We start from the raw sequence: 23,141 nt of genomic DNA on the forward strand, positions 1-23,141 counted from the left end.
TATATAAATTATACAAGATATTAAATTAAAATGATGTAATAAGAATATTTATTATTTGTTATATATATATATATATATATATATATATATACATATACATACACATATATATGTATATAACAAATATTATTCAAAATATTAATTAAATATTAACAACATGCACAATAAAATAAATATTTACAGAAATATTTTAAAATATCAAGAAATACATTAAACTAGGCCTATATAAAAATATTAATTCAATTATTAATTTTAAAAAGCATGAATTAAATGCTTAATTTGAATTAAATGCAATAAACAGCTTGGCCTGCATTTTATTCCAGGCAACTTCTTTATGATTTATGATTTCAATTACTCTGGGACTCTTGATTATTTTCACACTTGGAAAATAATTTTGGCCTGCCACAAAGTGCTAATAAAAACAGCCCAGCTGGCATCTCATCTCAGAACAAAGAGGACGCTTCCCGTCCCAGCGTTTATATCCCATCCGTGATAAAAGACACTCCCGCTCCCCGATGAAGGATCAAGTGAGCTATTAAAACACACAATCGAGAAGATCTACCCAGAATGCAGTGCAGCCCAGGCAGGTCTGCGGGTGGGCGCCAGGCCTAGTCCAAAACTAACACAGTTAATATGGGGAAGTGAGATTTCAGAAGAAACAGAAACACATTTTATAGCAGGGAGGAGGAGAGCTGGAATAACAATAATATGGTGTTATACTGTGGTCAGGCTAAACCAACATGAATTCAGCGCTGGGTTTGACAAACAGTGGCACACAGAGCTGACACACAACAGAAAAACGCAGTGCGTTTGACAATTAAACAACATTCCCTGTAGTTTTACTAACAAGACCAAACTAATTAACTTGGTAGTTCAGTTCATGAAGACGAGAGTTATTACTGAAATGCGGAGATGTAAAGACGTGATGTTACTGCCCTCTGCTGGACAAACAACTGCAATTGCAACGTTTATAAATACAAATAAAACAGTGTACAGATGATATTTTGCGAATGCCTCAAGAGTACGCTCTAAGAAAAACTAAATAAATAAATAAAAAAGCGGCCCAATGTGCCTTGTTAATATCAAGACATTTTTCATATCGATTTTCACGTGTGGATTAATTTGCATATTTCACTCTAAATCAGAAGAAAAATATAACTATTTTGCATTAAGCAAATGAAGCCTTTTTTTAGCACCATAAAGAGTTTTTGCAGTATATATATATAGAGAGAGAGAGAGAGAGTGAGAGAGAGAGATTAGATTAGAGCTAGATAGATACCTGCACATTTTCCCCAAGATCTCATTAGAAGAAAATCTTGTTTATTACTGTAATGCAGATAATGATATATTATTTAAATTAAAGCATTTGTTATATGGCTTTAAATTTATTTAGTTTAATTTAAAAAAATAAGATTACTGTATTGCAGTAATCATTAATGAGATTTAAAAATAAATAAATAATAAAAAATGAAATAAATGCACAAAAGAAAATTAATCAATCAAATCAATTTTTTAAATAAATAAACAAACTGATCAGGGCTTGTTCACCTATTTTGGGAGCTGAACTGAGGCCCGAACTATCCTGAAAAGTGGAAACTATATTTAGCACTGTACTGTCATTTTCAACCACTCTGTCCTTCAGATGTTTGCAAAAATATATAAAGTTGCTTTAAAAAATGAAAACACTCATACAAACGCATAGCTGTTTTACAACTTTATTTATACATTTTTCCTAAAAAAGAAAAAAAAAATCAATATATTGAAGAGTACAAAAAGAAATATGCATAACTGTTGCTTGTTTCAATGTTGTAAAGAACATACAGGAATAAACGTCCACAAGCACTGTGGACATACTGAAATACAGAATAAACGACAAACACGTTCCCTTTGCTCAAGTCTGACCGGACAGTGGACATCTACAGGATATTATCAAGTACATACGGGACATGAATGTAAACGCTGTCTAAGTCTTCTCTTGTCTCCTGCAGTAGAGTTATACAGTCAATTGTAAGGTTTTCAATTGTAATAAATTCGTAGACAGTTTTAGCTCTTAACAGCACCGACCACAGAACTGATGCTAGTTTGAGGACATTTTATCAGGCAGAAACTGCACGACAACCTCCAAAACACACAAGAAATGCCCAAATCCCATCGCTGGACATCCAACATGGAGGCATCAAAGAAATATATACAAAAGTACTAAATAATTTAGCCGAAAAAGCCACAGAGCAGGCGATTCTCTATGGTTACTGATCCATAGCGGTGATCATGCACTCACAAGGCGGCTGAACACAAGCTGTAGACAACAGACAAAACCACCTTAAAGAGTCACCGAACGCAACGATACAGGGATCACACTGACATTGCATAGATCCAAAAAATCCAGGGGATTTTCTTTTTCCCCTAAAATGCTTGTTAATGTCATTGCATTCGACTAAAACCTACTGATTTTGCTCACAACTTACCAACATTTTTTTATACTTCATTTTTTTCTTTTCTTGTTACACTTGAGGTGTTCCCAGTCAAAAATGACCAGCCTACAAAAACCAAAAAAAATGCTTATAAATTTCTTTTTATGGTATATTATTACCAAATATTGGATCCTTTTTGTTTTGTTTTCTTTCAAGTAGCACAGGTTTTGTATTTCTTTTTTAAACGGACTGATCGTAGGCCTCCCTGATCTGAACTTATCCACCTCAGTTTTTGAGAGAACACTGCCAAAATTATCCACAAATAATGCTTTTTCACTCTAAATCCACTTAAATTAATGAGGCCTAACCAATCAGCTCCAAATAGAAAACCTGCGGTAATTAAAAGAAAACAAGTTGTCAAGAAAATTGAATCCAATATTTGGTGATAATATAGCAGAACGAGAGATTTACAAGCAATTTTTACACTAAATTAGGTTAAAGATCAAGGTTTGATCATAATTAAACTAGTCTGTTTTTATGATTTCTCTAGAAGGTATTTAAAAGTAAATCTCTTTCCCTCTTCACCAGCTAGCTACTAAAACCATCCATTCGGTTTTATTTTTCAGTAAACAGCAGTGAAAATATATTGTTTAATCTTAAATACACGATATAACTTGATATATGTGGTCAAAACTAAAAACTCTTTTCTGAATGTACGTTAGCCATTGTGCTAATCAGCTTATAATATCTAGATACAGTTCACCAGAACACATCAACACATAGATGAGCTGTAATGTTGCATAACCACAGTAGTTCCTCAAGCTGCTATTGCTAATGTACACAATAAAACTACTCCTTCTATTCAGATCTGTATATATTAAAAATCAATGCCAAAACCTAAAAATAAAATGCTTTTAACATGGCCATCCAGAAGTAAATTCAACTCGCTGTACAGATTCATAAAAAACGAATGGCTGTCTTCTGATTTCCTTTGCTTTTAGCTCAAAAACAGGGTTTATAAAACAGCATCTGACTAGAAGTGTTTTAATAACAGAATGAGTTTCTGCAGAAATGAAAACAGAACTTCTGAATGTCCCACTAATCCTGATAAGGGATGTAAAGACGTTGGATTGCAGTAAGAAATTCAGGAGAATGACGATTTGATGATTCATTAATGCGATTGGCTGCTCTCTGGCAGAGAACAAGAACAATATTCAGAGCTGGGAGGTCTTTGAATGTCAAAGGAAACATGACTGTCATCTGCTCACATAAACCTCTGCTACTTCACTATGAAAGTACTTGCATAGACAATCTGGCATCAGCACATGACCAGAGAAAAATTCAGTTCAATCAAATCAAATTTAGAGTGGCCGGGATGTAACGCAGATCAGTGGCACAAATACAGTAGGTACAATGTCCACCTACTTCAACTTAAAAACTTAAGTTGAGTTGATGCCTTAAATTCTGAAGTATAATCAAAATGGCTGTACAAGTCATTTTGAACTCAAATGATATTAAACTGACTTTAGAAATTGAGTTGAATATCTTGTAGAGCTTAAATGAAGTTAAAATTGGTTAAATTATTTTGATGAGTTAAAGTTATGTTGCTATGATTTATTGATCTTATGTTTTTTTTGTGATATAAACACACATAAATTTTGACTCTCATGCCATCAGTGATCCCTGTAAATCAAACATGCATCTTTCAGACCCTCGACGTGAAGCTGGGTTTAATTTGCTCCATAATCAAACACCAGTTTCACAGAAGAACTCAAAAATCCCAGCAGGAAATGAAAGCCGAGCTGAACAAGATGTTCTCTGTTCTGTCTGTTGCTCTTTCCTGAGGACATTAAAAGCAGGTTCAAGAACATGTTTACTGCCACCTTTATCAAATGCACGGATGTACGACGTGCAGATGCAAACGCTCACACATTAAAAAAGGGAAACAAAACACAACTGTCCCTTTTGTATTTGATGAGCTACTACTGTAAACACTGACATACTGTCAGCTCCAAACGTCTGAGACATTTATAATTTAATATAACATTCATTAGAAATTACGCTATTGTTCAAAAGTTTGGGTTTGGTAAGGATTTTTTTATCTTTGTGAAATAAGTCATTTGCTGCATTTATTTGATCAAAATACAGTAAATATTGTGAAATATTATTACAATTTGAAATAAATGTTTTCTATTTGAATATAGAATTTATTCCTGTGATACAAAGCTGAATTTTCAGCATCATGACTCCAGTCTTCAGTGTCACATGATCCTTCAGAAATCATTTCATATGCTGATTTGCTGCTCAAGCAATATTTTTAATATTTAAAGTTAATATTTAATAATATTTTTTAATATTAATCTTTGATGAAAGTAAAGCTTTATTTGAAATAGAAATCTTTTTTAACATTACAAATGTCTTCACTGTCACTTTTGATCAATTTAATGCATCACTTCTGAATAAAAGTATTCATTTCTTTCAAAACTGACTGCAAACTTTTGAATGATAGTGTATATTATTAGCATAATTTAAAAGTTCTTAGTATTTGGTTTGTCTCTTTTCAAGTGCAGAATCTAAAATATTTTTATGATTCAAAATCCTGCATATTTCCAGGTTTGAAGTCTCACACTTTTGGAGCTCACTATATCAGTGAGGTCTGAAACTAAAAATAATCATATATTTTACTATTCAGGCATGTTTTTCCCCCAACATGTCTAATAAATTCATGTGGTGAGTGTCCACGAGTTAATATTATAGTGCTACTTTTCATACAACTGCATATTAAAAACACAAAATAGATGTTTAGCACTAAATCTACTCTATGTACATATATTCTTCTATATATTTATCCGAGGTCCAGATAATAAACGAGGCTCTAAATGTCAGTGTCTGCTCCCGAAGTCTTTCTATACTTGTGTCACCTCTAGAAAAAAAAAACGTCTTGAGGATCTCAGACTTCTACAGTACGGCGATTACTAAAGACCTTAGGATTACACTGCCCTCTACTGGCCGACAATGGAGCACGCAAGCAGGATTTGCAACGTAAAGCAAAACTATCGTCCGATTTGAAGACGTCACAAGTCTTCTTCCATGCTGAAGCTACTTCTACGACTGCTCGTTTTGGACGCTCCCGGGGAAACCGAGGAAAGCAGAGGATCGGCGCCCCCTACGGGCGACAGAGCGCCGCTGTCATCCATCAAAATATCCCCTAACCCCATATCCGCCATCAGGGCTGGATTGAACACGGAGGCCACGGGGTCGTCCAGCTCGGCGAAGCTGAGTGTCCCGAGGTCCAGAGGGCTGGTGACCGTCCCGCCCACTGAGGAGGTGGAAGAAGGCGGAGATAAGAATGAAGAGGCCGTGGTCTGGTTGAGGGACAGAAGGGTCTTGGAGAGATCGTTGCTGGGGTTGTGATCCAGAGTTAAAGTCTGAGTCTGGGTCGGTGTGGAGTCAGAGATCTGAGATGATGAGATGCCGTGGAGACGAGCTTGCATTTCCAGCTCCTGTCGATCACACAGGCTCAATCATTAAAACTGCATTTACATCCGCACAACACGCATGTCAAATCACAACTTAAGGAAATGACAATTAGGCAGATTTGTCTCAAGATGCCAATTAGAGTTGAACAAAGGTCAGCTTTATGCAAACTACCGGCGGGATTGTAGACATTTATCTGCTGCCTGATACACATGGATACAGCAGTTTAGCATGAGTGGCTACCAGAAAGCACCAACGCACAGACTCTTCGACCTTCAGTGATTTAATCGCTGTCAATGTCGCTTAAATCCATCTTTCTTTTTTGACAGTAAGAGTAAAGAAATTATGTGGAAGAAATTCAAGATGGAATCAAATTATAGTCCATTTAGAGTCTTACGTATGTCTGGAAGGTGGGCTTAACTGCTAGACCATTGCTCCAATTCATTCCATATTACTATGTCAACTTTGAGAAGAGGAGGGAAATTTTGGGGTAAAATAATAAACAAAAATTAGCCTAAATGAAAAATAAAATAATATATAAAATAAAAGAAACCTAAATCATCACTCACGTTTCACATATCCTGTGTAGTGTTGTTATTCACTAAAACTAAAAATAACTTTTACTAAAAAACTCATTTTCATTCATTGAAAAAAAATAAATAAAAAAATAAAAAATAAAATATATATATATATATATATATATATATATATATATATATATATATATATATATATATATATATATATATATAAATATTAGATGAAAACGAGAAGTGTTGCCTTGAAATAAAATAAGTGTCATTTTAAGTACTAAAATTATAAAAAACAAAAAGCTAAATAAAAATACTGAAAAACATAATAATAAAAGTAATAAAAGCCCATAACAAAATTATTAACATTACTAAAACTAAAATTAAAATGAAAACTGAAAATAAAATGAATAGAAGCTAAAAAAAAATTATAATAAATAGTATGATAATTGTATATAAATAATCCTAAAATAACACTGCATCCATGGTGATTTTGGGGCAAACCTGTGGAATGGAATATTAAAAAATAAAAATAAATAATAGAAAAAATTGAACAATTAAGAAAATAATGACAAAAAAACCCAACAATTGCTAAAACAAACTAAAGTAAAAATGAAAACTGAAAATAAAGGCTAATTATAAATAGTACAATAATAGTATATAAATAATACTATTGTTACTAATAATAATTCTGTGGTGATTTGGGGAAAAATTGTGGAATGAATTTAAATAGGGTAAAAGAGTTTTTGTGGAAATCTATGCAGCAGCATACCTGGATGCGCAGCAGCAGACTGCGGTTGGCGTGTTCAAGTTTCCTCTGTCTCGTCTCCATCTCTTTGGCCCTCTGCTGCTCCTTCTGTAGCTTACGGATGTAGTCAACTGATGCCTTTAGGATGGTGCCCTTGTTCCAGCGCATCTCGCTGTTGAGAAAACACATGCAGGCACTCTTAAGATGAAAGACACTTGCACTGAACAAAATCATGTTAATAAGACAACTAGAGTGAGGAAAAAGTCTAAAACCGCTTTTTTTTTTTTTTAACTGCCACTTAAAAAGAAAATTCATCAAAATGATATTTTTAAATTCAGATACAACAAAATAATACTCTTAAGACTTTTTGTACTGCCGTGACTTAAATGATCTTTTAAATTGAATTCATTCACCACTGGAAACAGTCACTGTTGAAAACCAGACAGAAGTGAGAACGAGAGCAGTGATACTGACGGGTCAGAGGACTTTGGAATGAGAGCTCCAAGTTCCTTAATGCGGTCGTTAATGTTGAACCTTCTTCTCCTCTCAACTGCAAAACACACACAAAAATACATACTTTAAATTGACTAGACAGGCAAGATGTTTGATTCAGATAAACTGAAATATAATTCATTTCCTTATACTCTACCAAGGATGATTAACCTTCAGGTTTTCATGTGCACATAGTGATGACAGTTCTCAGAGATAAAAGAGAAACTGCAGGTAAAATCTGCAAGAAATCAAACTCACTCAAGTTATGGTTGTCTTTTTTCTGTCTCTCCTTCATAAAAGCTTTTGTCTCGGCATCTATAATTAAAAAAAACACACACACACAATATAGCAATTTATATTTAATCTTACAGGGCAAGTGTGCAATTTCTTTGTCACTTGTATCACCAGACAAAAATGCCAAAATAATGACTGTTTCCAAACAGGTATCCTGAACAGTCTCTCCATCTGCCATTGGTTGAGCAAACAGATGGTTGTCTCAAACTCACACCACTTGTTGAGTTAAAGTTTTAGCATTGTTTCACTGAGATGTGGGACTTTTTGTGAGAAACAACCAACAAATACCTTATTTATTATCGTGGTCTCTGATAGTAAAATGAGATAAAGGAAGTATATCACTTCACCTTTAAGCTATTATGTTAGCTAAATAGCATTCACAAATAACATCTGCACTTCTATTGTTCCAAATGTCACTGCTAATTTATTGCAACTGCTACTAAAGCATCAGTTTTACTTCTTTAACTTTTTTATTTTTAATCCACGCTGGGCAGTGACTGATGAATGATGGGTATCTACACTAATCACTTAGTCACAAGTTCTGCAAAAAGCATAAATATCCACTGATACGATAATGAATCATATGCAGCGATGACTGTTGCATATCTGAACTGGGAACTGCTGTGAAATTGGGAAATGGCAAATGTGGTGTGTTACTCTGCTGATACAGTCAGACTGACTCGACTGGCTGGTGAAGGATCGGTGCCAGAGAAATAAGGAAGAGGAAGCAGTGAAATAAAGAGATGGAAGACCACATACGGAGATACACACCGGTCAGCTCTCTCTTGACGTTTTGCAGGTCTGCAGGGCAGGAGCTGCTGACGGTGATGGTGGGGGCCGCCATGCCCTGACTGCTGTACACATCCAGGAGGTTTCCTGAGACCGGCAGCTGTTGAAAACCAATCACAATGAATTAAACCAGGACCCCGCCCACTGCATTATCTGGTCAGAGGCCCCCTCACTGCCACATGGTGCACCGTATGGATAACCTTCATTCAGTTCAGATAACCACAAACATGAACCTTCATATCTGAGGGGTGACATCTTTAACAATGGCCAAACGGCTCTGTGTGCACGCTTATTTGTAAAGTGAAACAAACCAGATAAGGCGAGGACTATCGTATGGAGAAAATATGCAAATATGCATAAATAAAAAGCATTTCGGAGGGAAAAAAATACAAATACATAAACTGTCCTGTTAGTGCTTACTGAAAATTTGAGAACACAGAGCACATCTAACCACAAATTTGTTTAATTTCTTAATAAAAACACTCATGTAAATCTCCACACAATAACCAAGTTATCCTGCTTGCGTTTCATAAATGAGCAGCAGCAGATGCATTAAAAGCGTTGAAAACAAAACTACAAACTACAACCTTGACATTTTTGGAATATTTAAACCAGTTACAGAAGATTCATAAACATGCTTGAAGTTTCAAACACGCAGGTTTACCAGAAAACACATTTCATTCATCTTGACAAACAGAGCCAGCCTGAAAGGCGACTTTTTATTTTGTAAAACTGATTAAGTGTGCAGAAATCAATTATTTAAAATCCATCTTAAGCTGAATCTGCTATCCTGCGGCATAGAAATGCTCAAATAAACCCAACAGATCGTTCACAACATGCTAAGATTACTTAAAATGCCATAAAACAAATCAATCTGTCTTTAAAGCAAAACTAAAACCCAAACCTACCATCTTCCCACGGCATTTACACAGGACTAGTAATCCCAGAGTTAAAATGCGCTCAAATTTACCTCAATTTTGCCTTTTTTCTTTTCATTCTCCGGCAGTAAAACCAGAATCCTCATGTTCTCTTACACACCCGCAAAGTGCTTCCTCTTTCTGTGCGTCTCTCCGTAAAAAGGGATGTTTAGAAATGGGGAAATATCTTTTGGACTCTTAAAAAAAAGGGCAAGCTTGCCACAGAAATCAACCCGTGCACACACACGTTCAGTGGCCAGCGTTTCTGCATGTGTGTGTGTGTGTGCCGCGGCGGCTCTCCGTCACTCCTCCGTGGCGTGCCGACCCCACCCATTGTGAGCCATGTGTTAGAAGTTTATATTTGCTTCCAGTGTTTCAAGCCCACATTCAACCCAAACATCCCGAACGCAAACACTACACTGACAATATGCAAGCATATGAGTCTAAGTTAACCTTTAATCATAACTGGTTACACAAGCGCCTCTACCTGAACTCCTCCCAGACTCAACTGAAAATTACTGATTTGAAAACCGAAATTGTATTTCCAAAGCAATGGCATGTCAGAGCATGATTCACTTGGAGACAAATTTGCTTGCATAAGACAAAGGCAGAATTGTGGGCTTCAATTAATTACTGGAAATTATGATAAATGGTTTTTGCGTCATCATTATCATCAGTGAATTTAAAAAAAAATTAAACGCTGTTCCAAAGAGTCATGCAAAACAAGTTCAACAAACTTCACTTAATCAGTTCTTAAGAAATAGATGACAATAGCACTTGCGTTGCTCAATTGATCCTTCACAAAGTTGAGGACGTTGCTACATACCGTGTTGGGAAGCTGCAATCCCGAGTCGATCAGTGTCATAAATTCATCGTTTAAACTCGATTCCAGGCTGATGATGTCATCGATGACGTCTTCGATCTGTGCATTTAAAACAGAGAAAAAACAGCTTGTAGATAAAGTTTTAGATTCCATGTGACACTAAAATCTGCTTTAAAGTGGATTTCTGCCATGAGTCATGAGGCAGATGGATTTTTAAATAACACACTACACAGCAGTTTCCAGAGTGACACATCAGCCACATGGAGATGAGAAGTACAGACATCCGATTCAAAGCCCGATAAAAGTCTCGAACCTTAGCCAGCTTGTATTTCATCGTAGCGTTTTCCAGTCAATGGTTTTGACTGGGAAGGGTCCTTCAGTACGTACACAGGAGAAATACAGGACTGAAAGACTTTAATAGCCAAGCCCACACAAAGTGCAAAGTGTGCTGGGGTCATTGAGCCGTGAGTGTGATATTTACCAGCACAATGTGGTACCAAAAGCAAAGTGCCCAAGAGAGTCTGGCCGACTTCACGCAGACTCGACAAAGCGCGCTATTGTATTTAGCAAACGCGAGGCGCATTCTTCAAAAGGATCTTTCCGAGTCTCAGAGCCAAACACTTAATTAGTTGTCTAGCATACTCTAAATGGCTTAAGACTTGAGATTATTAGGACAATAATTACTGGTTAGCACGGTTTTGTAAGCATGTGAAATTCACAGACTATGTCTAGCAACATAAGTGGCCTAAAGTACAAGCTGGCTGGAGAGTAAAACCTTTTCCTGTCAATACAGCATTGTTTGATAACACAATGCTAAACTTTGACTTCTCACACAAGTTGTATATCATATACAGAATGAAAGTGAATGGTGGATGTGCTGTTATCTTACTGGGGCAGATTCGAGATACTGTATGTCACTGATACTGAAATATATAGGAATATCTCTATTGTAATTAGGAGCAGGAATTGTAAATGTTATCTTGTAATTTTTCATGTGAAAGTAGGCCAAAGCATATATATATATATATATATACTACACATTACTGTTCAATAGTTTGGGTAAGTAATATCAAAGTCTCTTTAAGACAAGTCATGTCACTCGGCGGCCATCTTTGAAACGCCTCTCGGGCATGCAAGTGCAGCTTCTATCTCTTTGAATGGGGAAACATCAAATTCTCCAAAACTGTTCACTAAGCTTACGATTAAATTTCATATTTGAAATCACCAAAGAAATCTGACAACAACTGTATCATAAATGTTGTTTCTTTTGCTCAAATAGCATTATAAAAAGCTTATTTTTCAGGCTAGATCAGCCAGTGTGCATGCGCAGTCCTGAGCGCACGTATCAGAGCGCCGACTGTTTCTATAGCAACCGAGACTTCTAATGACAGCTGCAGTGACGTGCTGACTTTACAGATTAGGGATTGGCTCTTTCAGTCAGAAGGCGGGGCTTCCTGCGTTTGAGCGGCCATATTGAGCATTGCATCTTTCCCCATTCAAAACTACACAAGTGACACTTCATGGGTATTCTATAGTCTTTGGCAATATTTTTATTCTTTTGTAAAGAAACTAATACTTATATTCAGCCAGGATGCATTAAAATCGATCAAAGCTGACAGTAAAGACATTTATAATGCTACAAAAGTTTCTATTTCAAATTAACATTCATTTATTCATCAAAGAATCCTGAAAATATGCATTACAAAGAAAGAAGAAAGCCATCTCTCCATTTCTCTGCTAATGTAACCAAGGGCAAACAGGAGGAGGGAAATAAAATTAACCAATAATAGTATAGTTTTTATTTTAGCCAAACTTTTTATGATCCAATAAAATCCCAGCAAAGATAATCAAGCCCATCTAGATTATTTCCTGCAGAAAATTCTCACAAATTCTGCATCACAAAAGCCATTTCATGTTAAAATATTAATTTCAAAAGCAAGAATCCCTATTTTTAAAGCTCATATTCAGGGCTGAATTTGAACCGCTAACATTAAGGTTAACACGCCAGGTCCATGGGTTCAATTCCATGCACAAATGCATGACCTAATAAATCATATTCCTCAAATTCAATATAGGTCACATTAGATAAAAGCTTCTGCTAAATGCAGAAATATAAATGTTTGCGGGTACTTTTCTAACCAGTCAAATATTACGATTTTGCCGACAATAAAACAGACACAAATACTGCTAGAATAACACTGAAGAAGGGACTGGAGCCTAGAATCATGGAATCAAGTAACACTAAAATCTAGTTACTGAGTAGGGATAGTAAAAGTTATATTGTACTTGTGCGTGTGAAAGTAGGTCAGAGTATAGAGGATTATGCTATGCTGTCACTGTTTGTGTAAATGGGTCATCTTTTGTTATGGCATTGGCTCAATGACTCTTATCTAGGCATGTAACGGTATGAAAATTTCTCATCACGGTTATAGTAACCAAAATTATCACGGTTATCATTATTATCACAGTATTGTTAAAATGTGCAGGAGATGTTCAAAAAGTACCGACACATAGATCACTTCACCAAGTTTTATATTTAAAAATCAACAAACAACAAATAAAATGACTTTTTGTTTGCATTTGTGTAGAATCCACATAAGCTTGTTTTTCATCAACCGGTCAAAATTTACCGCAGGACATGCAAATTCGGTCCGTTTTTGTCCAGACAGAAACTGCACACAGGCTGAATGTGAATGTAAGTCTCTGTAAATCCACTCTCTGACAGCAGGTGGCGCTTTATATGGAAAAGCTGAATTACATTTCCCGTAAACTTCGTGGACAAAGCAGTATTGCGATTAAGAACAGTTCCTTTAGGTATTACATGGAGAGAAGATGAAAACAAAATGTCATCGAATCGTTTCTGAAGACATATAATTAATTCATTCATATATTCATTTGTATAATTCCCTTAGCATTCTTTTAAAATCTCCCAGCTTTTCCGCCCTGTTTTCACTCAAAACGAAACTATTCTGCATGCTGTGCGCACGTGAGACTGTTACTTAAAACTGTGCTTTATGTTGGACAGTAGCCTATTTATCGTGAGTTGTTCAAATCGCGGTGATCTAAGACTGTTTTAATGATAAATAAAATATGAAACGGTAATACTAACCGTGAGGAATTCTATCATAATTTATCGTCAATCGTTACATCCCTACTCTTATCTTCACAATTTTTATAACTTTATTGCCATGATGTAGTACAATTAAAATTACATCATTTGGAGAATGAAATAAGATAAACTGCCATTCAAATGTTTGGGGTTGGTAAAGTTTTTTAATTTTTAATTTTTTTTTATTTTAAAGAAGTGTCTTATGCTCACCAAGGCTGCATACACCACTGTTCAAAAGTTTGAACATAAGATTGGTTGATAAATGTTTTTGTTTTTGAGCATATTATTTATAACATATATATTATAACATATTGTAAAGACAGTAATATTGTGAAATATTATTACAAATTAAAGTAACTGTTTTCTATGTGAATATATTTTAAAATGTAATTTATTCCTGTGACGCAAACCTGAATTTTCAGCATCATTACTCCAGTCTTCAGTGGCCTTCAGAAATCATTTTAATATGCTGATTTGCTGCTCAAAAAACATTTCTTATTATTATGGAAATTTCTTACTTTTGTGGAAACCTTGATGCATATTTTCAGAATTATTTGATGAATAGGAAGTTCAGAAGAACAGCATTTATTTGAAATAGAAGTCTTTTGTAAAACTGTAAAGGACTTTACTTTCACTTTTGATCAATCTAATGCATCCTTGATGAACAAAAGTTTTTTTTTTAAAAGTACATTTCTGATGTTGCTTTTAAGACGTAAGGGCTTTGCTTCAAAACCATCATCTATGCTGCTAATACTTCTTGGCAATATAAATGCTAAAACAGAAACATCTGATCTGTGTTCACTTCATACCTCTTCTTTGTTTGATCCCAGGCTGAGCACAGCCAGCGGGCTGCTAGGAGTGCTACTGGCAGCAGGGGCCAACTCAGGGGCGGAGGAGGGCTGGGGCGAGGGCGATGTTGCCAGAGTCTGATTGGCTATTTTATTGCCAAGGGTGTGAGAGAGGTATTGCTTCACTTGTTGCCTCTGAGCTTGCTGGATGTGGTACTTTGTCGGGTTTTCCAAGTGAGTTTGAACCTAAGAATCAAACACAGGCAACCCATGGAGTAAACAGAATTTCAACATCCAAATTTTCATATGTCATGTTTATTTTTTATAGATGGTCATACCTTCAGCACTTCCACGGGCACCTGGGTCGGGGTGGCCGGCAGGGCGGATGCGACAGAGATGGCAGGGGTGGCGTCAGTGGGCCGCTGCTGAGCGCTGGAGGCCTGTTTTTGGGCCTCCCGTCTCTCCTGGTCCTGAGCCTGCTGTCGCATCAGCTCCTGCCTCATCAACACGCGTGACGTCATCACGGAGCCGACTGGGGTCACGGGGTCAGCAGAGGTCACAGAGCCACTACGGGGGCAGACGATGAGAATGTAAATCAGCTTAGAGTACCACGCTACACCCCCGTGCTGTAATCATATTACCACAACCTATTTCTGAAACACAGGGCTGAGAGTTCACCACCGAGACAGAGATCAATTTAAGACAGATTGCGTGAGAACAGCAACTTAAATCACAAGACGGTTAAAAATAATGATCTCGTATTTGCCATAGCATGAAATTTTACTTGTCATGTCGAACTCCAAAATTCCATTTCTCATAAAACCAAAAACTACAGTAAAATTTCTTATTTATAAGGTCTTGTTCTGCATACTTCTTTGAAGAACAATATAAAAATTTAATGACTTTTTCTGCCTGAGGCAAATTGGGAGAATATAGTTAACAATAATATGACTGCTATACATTATTCCATCAGAATATTGCGTTTCACTTGGAAACACATCACATTGGGACGTTAAATGCAGTGCAAATGCTATTTTATGTTGTCAACATGTCAACATAATTGATGCATTTACTTTCATAATTACATATTCATTCATATTCCTTGAATAATTTGCATCAGTGCACGTTATTGCAAAGAAACAAAATGTTTGTTTTCATAATATTTAATCAAAATAAAAATAAATTACTTGTAAAAATAATAAAATAAAAAAATATGAATAAAAAAAAATTAATAATACTTTTGAAAAATTATAAATACATTAAAAAAAAAAAAAAAGTAAATATCACCTCTGAAACTACTATTTCTATTGACATTTTTTTCAACTCCTCTCGTCCAGTCATTTAAAATGACCAACTGACTGTGAAAATAAAGTTGTCCCGCATATTTTTCTAACTGACATTCACTTTCACATAGAAATATGTACCATTATAGAAAATAGAAAAAATTTGTTGCAAGCCCGTTCACACTGACTTTTGCAACAGTGTTTAAAATATATACAACCATCAACATTTTACTCCTTTAGCAAACACTTTTTCCCTAAAAGACTTAAGAATGTGAATAATACAAACAGAAAATGTCCTTTGTAACATCATCAAGCTGTGCTATCAATGAACACTGCTTACATAACAACAACAGAGCAAAATAAATCAAATCTCTCTGTACAGTCTCAAATTTCCAACAATACGGCCTTCACATTCCCTTCACACGGACTCGTTTTTTCTGATGAGTCATTCTGGGAAGTCCCAGAGCGAACGGAAAACAAGCAGCCAAGACCATGCTGCCTCAAACACACTGTTTGCAAGAAACAAATCCAAAGAATACTATGTCAGGCTGATCATCCTGTCAGATAAACCTGAGAGACTGTGGGAGACAGCAGCGTGTGGACTTTGAAACACTCGTATAATTGATTAATCTTAAAAAACACTCGGCTATGTAATTCTGCAAACACAAAACCCTATCCTAAACAGATTCCTCCATAATCAATATGTTGTTTTGTAAGAAGAGGTGTGAAACGAGGTATTATGATTGATCGGGGGTGTTTAGATTTGTGCTGAATCACCGGGAAGTCCCTGGAAACAGACACTGGGAAGTTCTGTCAACAGAAACCCAATGCTCCGTCTAAACACCTTCAGGACAGCATGCACTGACCTGCCTCATCGCAGAAAAAAAAAAAAAAAAACATGCGGCACTCACACAAATGGCCACAAAAATAAGCAATGTAATAAATACAAGAAAACAGAAGAATGTACAAGATCTCAACAATTCAGAAGTACAGTAACTGCCAGTAAACTCCCGCGGGGTGAAGCTGATTATGCCATACACCAAATCAATATGTCACAGCTATGCATCAAAAAATTCTAGGCATCTAACACAGAGCATGCAGGAAGTAAATCAGATACGACTGCATTTCTCTCGTAAGCGTATCTGGCATGCGATCACAGTCTAAATGTGTAGGTGAGAGTACAGAAACAAACAGGAAGTGTGCTGTTATAATTGTGGTAACCAGACTCACCTTGGGGTGATGGGTTGACTCTTCAGCTCGTAGAAAATGTCAGAATCGGTGGAAAAAACGCCTTCTACCTCGATGTCTTCCACAATCCCAGACTCAGGAAGAAGGGGTTCAACACTGAGAAAGGAAGAACACAGCTACGTCACTTACTGTCAGTCCACAAACTTCTCCTGTAATCTGACATGTTGATGCAGAAACCGTGAACAGGAGGGGTGTAAAGTAAAATCCTGGAATTAATAAAGACTCCCAGTCACTAACCACAGTTCCTCATTCCTATACAGTTTAATACAAAACAAGATTTGATGGCGGGAAAAACCATGCACATATAAATTACGCAGAATACAGTACAATCTATAATTTAATACTTACACCCAAACCAAAGTTTTAATGTTATCATCATACACTTTAAATATGCAAAATCTTCATTTAAATATCATCATAAGTGTCTGCTAAATGACTAAATGTAAATATATATTAGTGCTGTCAAACGATTAATCGCATCCAAAATAAAAGTTTTTGTTTACATTATATATGTAGATGTACTGTGTATATTTATTATGTATACATAAATACACACATACAGTTTATATTTTGAAAATGTTTACATGTTTATACATTTATATATTCATATTCTTATATTTTATATTATATATAAATATACTTAATATATAAATAACATATTTTTCTTATATACATGCATGTGTTTGTATTTATATATACATGATAAATATACACAGTATACACACATATATTATGTAAATAAAACTTTTATTTTGCACTAATATATATACACACACATAAAACCAGTTTTAAAAAGCATTCATTTAATTAAAAATAATTAATTTATCATTAATTTCAGCATGCTTTTTAGACCTGAATGCCCTTTATTTTACATATTTTTAAAAGTCTAGTGAATGAAGAACACTTGCTCATAAACCTACATAGACAGCATATTTTGAGCATTGAGCATCAACAGTCAAAATCCAGTGTGCCTACATGGACAGCATTCTTAGCAATCAAAACTTTAAAGAGCATAAATGCCCCAAAACTAGTCAGCTTCTCATCTATGCAACATTTTTGGCACTGATCCCAAAAAGTGATGTCTATGTAGGCAGATCACAAGGGTTTGAGACACATCCACTACCTTACCAGTATGCTACTATAACAAAAAGGTGACAAAAACATCTACAACATGAGCATAAAATATAATAGCATCCACAGAGAGCTCTAAACGCATTTCTAGATGACATACCTAACGCCTCTTCTGGATAGTGGAATAATCCAAGTGATGTAATCAGATCAAACGTTATCAAACGTAAGTATTCCGGTAAATCCGGTTTGTAAACCCCATCAACTCATGGTCTGCATCTGAATCCCGGACTGATACGACGCTGTCACGATGATTAGCTCGGTCTTAAGGCGAGATTTTACGCGCAGAGCATCGCCGTTTCGCTAGTGTTTTGGTTTCACTAGGTGGCCATGTTAGTGCCACTCCGCGCACGCGAAGCTCCTATCCTCCGGTGAAATTACGAAACCTACTATGATGAAGGTTTAGCTTATGTATATTAAAAAGCTCATTTAGACGTTGCTTAGTAACCTTCCTGGAGCTGTCAGTCAGAATACCAAATTAATATTCATTGCCCAAACCTTCGCTATTCGTTAATTGGCCAGCTGACTAGCGCCCACTCGCCCACGCCTGCCTTTGAACCAATCAGCTTGGCGGTCTGGGGAGGGCTAATTAATATTCATGACCCAAACCTTCAGTGTAGAAGGGCATGTACTCGAGCTTTTCAGTCTGCTTAACTTTCGCTAAATACCCCGATTTTAATCAACGAAAATGATTAAAATACTAGAAAATCTACCCTAAATTTAAATAATCGGTGTTTTCCAAGAGTATCAGCTGCGGACTGCCCCTAATAAAACTACAGCTTTACTAAAAATAGACAAATGGAAAAGCCCAATATCAGTAGTCACCGCCAGAGGGAGTCACTCCATCAAAGAGACTTACACTTATTTACACGTATTTATTGTATCATCACTAATATAATTTCTTGTTGTAATACTTTCTTTTACTCTTACTGTACTAAACACAACTACCACCAGTGTGATAATGTGACAATAAAGAATCTTGAACTTTGAAAGCACATTATGCAACCATGGCTATTTAAAATATAAAAAGGTAAACTTTTATGGTAATTGGGCTATATGGAGAAAAATCAGACGTCATGTCTTTTTTCTGAGGATAGCAAATGAAAAACACATGCTTTTAGGGCACAAAAGGAGCAAAATACAGTGTGCTCAGCAAGCATTCAGTCAATGCAAGCAAGAACTTGAGAGGAAGGACAGCAAAAACAGGGATAAAGAAAAAAGAAAAAAGAAAAAGGGAAAATGTGTGGGTAGATTTGCTGAGTCATATCCCGTGAAATCTGAGGCTCAGGACCGAAACGACAAAACAAAGCCTCCGGTTAAACGGCTCTTGTGGGTCGGAGTAACACAGACAGGCATTCCAGAGGAATTTTTTTGGCAGGGTGGAAGGGAGGGAGGTTAGTTTTAAAGGTTGAGGCCGGTTAAATGGCTTTGAGGTTTGGTTTGAGGAATTTAAGGAGACGGTTCTTTTGATATTCTGAAAATTTCAAATATTCTGAAAATTCTCACATTAGGGGCACTTCAGGGAGCCTACACAACTAATTTATTTTCTTTTAGCTTTCAATAATATATGTGACCCTGGACCACAAAACCAGTCTTAAGTCGCTGGGGTATATTTGTAGCAATAGCCAAAAATACACTGTATGGGTCAAAATAATAGATTTTTCTTTTATGCCAAAAATCATTAGGATATTAAGTAAAGATCATGTTCCATGAAGATATTTTGTAAATTTCTTACCGTAAATGTATCAAAACTTAATTTTTGATTAGTAATATGCATTGCTAAGAACTTCATTTGGGCAACTTTAAAAGGAAATTTTCTCAATATTTAGATTTTTTTGCAACCCTCAGATTTTCAAATAGCTGTATCTCAGCCAAATATTGTCCGATCCCAACAAACCATACATCAATGGAAAGCTTATTTATTCAGCTTTCAGATGATGTATAAATTCGATAAATTTAGAAAAATTGACACTTAAGACTGGTTTTGTCGTCCTGGGTCACATATTGTATTTTTGGCTTCATGTACGTGATTACTTTTGCAACTTTTATGTACAGGGCTTTGGCACCCATCTGAAAGATCTACAGAAATAAAGTTGAGTCAAGAGTGCAATTGAATTCTCATGCATTAAAAGACTGTCATGTACCATGGCTTCTTCCTCTTGCACGCTATATTTAGAGACTTGCATTTTGTACAAAAACAATATTTGCAATGTCCAACATCTGCTTTTGGTTACTGTGCATAATAATCGTAATATTTTAATAATGTGAATGAGAAATTACCTTTGAATAACTCCATACATTCCTTTGAGTACAGTCAAGGTTTACATAAAACTAAACTGCATAACCCTAAAAAACGCAAAACCAAAAGGAACAGTCTGACTCTGAATCTACACACTAAAACTTTACTATCAGCACTGCAATGAATGCAAAATGTTGATGCACCAAAGAACATCCTCTAATTCCAAGCATCCAGGAACTCTGATGTGCTTATAAAGTCTCTAATTTATCTTCCGGGAGTTGTCAATGCATCTCTAACATGAAGTACCCTTAGAATCAGGATCAGAAGAATCAGAATGAGCTTTATTGCCAGGTACATTTACACATATGAGGAATTTGTTTTAGTGACAGAAGCTCCACAGTGCAAAAGAATGACAGCGACAAGACAAGACACAGATAATAAAAAGAATAATATACAAATATACAAAATAGCAAAAAAACACAATATATAATATAGACAATTATGTATGTTTCAGTTATGATATGTGCAAATTTGAAATGTAAATAAATAATGTATTATAGTGTTGTGTGTTCCACGTTTATTGTCAAGTGTTCATGAGATGGATTGCCTGAGGGAAGAAACTGTTCCTGTGCCTGGTCTTTCTGGTGCTCAGAGCTTTGTAGCATCAACCAGAGGGCAGCAGTTCAAAGAGGGAGTGTGCTGGATGTGAGGGGTCCAGAGTGATTTTCTTAGCCCTTTTGCTCACTCTGGATGAGTACAGTTCTTGGAGAGTGGGGAGGGAATTGTACTTATCCAGAGTGAGCAAAAGGGCTAAGAAAATCACTCTGGACCCCTCACATCCAGCACACTCCCTCTTTGAACTAGGATGTTCAATAAACAAATGAATGAATTTTGCCTATCTAGTGAACTAAGATTAATGCGTGTAGCGGCAAAACAACACAAAATCACTTTGTTGTTTGAATTAGTCATTAAAACAGAGTTTATGTGACGCTCGTTCACTCACCTGAAGAGATTGACAGATTCGGCTGAGGAGTCTAATATGACGTAGACGGTCTGAGGAAGCTCGTGCGGCGCCTGTTGCCCATGTAACGCCACTTCCGGTCTGCCCTTCTCGGGTTTGACGGAAGGCAGGCTGGACATTTCTCCAGGTGTAAAATGGTACTTAAAAAGAGTAAAATAAACGAGCTAGAGTAACCGAGAATGATACTAATCTGAGCTAAAGTTCAGAAACAAAATAAAACAAGTTATTTTCGGATGAGGTTAAAATAGAGGACCGTCTTCCCAACCGCTAGCGAGATGTTTACTGCACAACTGGTCTATGCGTTTCCCCAGATTCTCGTGTCGATGCTTTCTTTATCAGTCTGCACTACAGCTTGATGAAAAATAAAAGTCTTGGAAGTCCAAAGTCCTTAGTTCCTCTGGCAGAGTCTGGCTGCTGTGCAAACAGTTATCTCGCTCTCTTCTCCGCACACTGTGGGGAGTAAATCTGACTGGAAAACCCCAGTGACGCTCCATGATCAGCCGAGTGTGGACAGACAGACGAGCGGTCCAATGGCTGTGCAGAGTGGGCGGGGCTTCACAGCGACCAGCCAATAGACGACTGATAGAATACTTGTTTTCTTCAAACGTTAGGTCAACCATTGAAATATCATTACAAAGAATTTCGTCATTCTTTAGTTTTAGATGATGAAGCTCTGTGTCTGGCTGTGATACTCGAATGAAAAGAATTACAAGATTAAAATAACGTTGACGATTAAATGAATACATTATGAGCATATAGTATGGCATGTTATTTGCTTATGTAGACAAAAATATTTATTTCATTAAAGCTTAATTTATTATAGCCTATGCATAGGTGTGTGTTTTTTGACACAACAGGGTACTTAAAAAAAAAAAAAAAAGCTTTAGCGGCATAAATTCTATGTATTTGTGAGACCAATTACGTTTGATAAACTATTATATAGGCCTAGCTAGTTTATGTATGTATCTCCTCATATTTACGAATATAAATATATGTGACCCTGGACCACAAAACCAGTCATAAGCGTAAATTTCTTGGAAATTGAGATTTATACAATCTGAAAGCTGAATAAATAAGCTTTCTGTTATTGTATGGTTTGTTAGGATGGGACAATATTTGGCTGAGATACAACTATTTGAAAATCAGGAATCTGAGGGTGCAAAAAAAATCAAAATATTGAGAAAATCACCCTTTAAATCTGTCCAAATGAAGTTCATAGCGATGCATATTACTAATCAAAAATTAAGTATTATTATATTTATGGTAGGAAATTTACAAAACATCTTAATGGAACATGATCTAATGACTTTTGGCATAAAAGAAAAATCTATAACTTTGACCAATATAATGTATTTTTGAATGAATGAGACACTCTTTTTGTTTTTTTATTACTTTAATTCATAAACATTTTCATGATCTTGCACAGATTTCATTGGGATATTAACATACAATGGTACCCAGTGGCCTGCCACTAATTTAATAAACAATAATTATAATAGTACTTGAAATAACAGTAATACCCCTTATGTGTACAATAAACCAGGTTTCATGAGGGAAAACAATAGCATGTATACTTGTGCCATATAGTGTCATGGTTTGGCTAATAGGATTGAAAAAAAAACAACAACTAACGTATCAAAGCTCGTAATGCAGCCATTTCTTGGTTTTCTGAGAGAGTGTTTGTGAGCAAAATAACACGGCGTGAACTGTCCTTGAGAAGATCAGCTATAGGGCTATCTGGCAATGTTTTACAAATCCCTCTCTGCTGATTTGTTGCAGACGTACATCACATGAAGAGTCAGCAAAAAAATGACAGAAACTGGTCAGGAGGCGCTCATTCCACT

The 23,141-nt window shown here is 36.0% G+C and overlaps 1 protein-coding gene across 3 annotated transcripts; it reads right to left on the minus strand.

Moving 5' to 3' along the window:
* Nucleotides 1-1,701: 1,701 nt before the first annotated feature.
* On the minus strand, nt 1,702-21,806 carry tfe3a (transcription factor binding to IGHM enhancer 3a). 3 transcript variants are annotated; one of them, XM_058784761.1, is made up of 10 exons: nt 21,280-21,806; nt 16,892-17,005; nt 14,717-14,945; nt 14,400-14,624; nt 10,485-10,580; nt 8,712-8,841; nt 7,917-7,973; nt 7,641-7,716; nt 7,191-7,338; nt 1,702-5,914 (listed from the first exon to the last, which is right to left on the minus strand). In XM_058784761.1, the coding sequence occupies exons 1-10, from the start codon at nt 21,414-21,416 to the stop codon at nt 5,486-5,488; spliced, it is 1,641 nt and encodes a 546-aa protein (XP_058640744.1). In that variant the 5' UTR covers nt 21,417-21,806; the 3' UTR covers nt 1,702-5,485. The 3 variants fall into 3 exon arrangements, with proteins under 3 accessions (XP_058640744.1, XP_058640745.1, XP_058640746.1); XM_058784762.1 differs by having other exon boundaries at nt 8,724-8,841; nt 21,280-21,805; XM_058784763.1 differs by lacking the exon at nt 21,280-21,806 and adding an exon at nt 18,141-18,465.
* Nucleotides 21,807-23,141: the final 1,335 nt, after the last annotated feature.

This window comes from Onychostoma macrolepis, chromosome 08, assembly GCF_012432095.1.
Source record: "Onychostoma macrolepis isolate SWU-2019 chromosome 08, ASM1243209v1, whole genome shotgun sequence".
Lineage (NCBI taxonomy): Eukaryota > Metazoa > Chordata > Actinopteri > Cypriniformes > Cyprinidae > Onychostoma > Onychostoma macrolepis.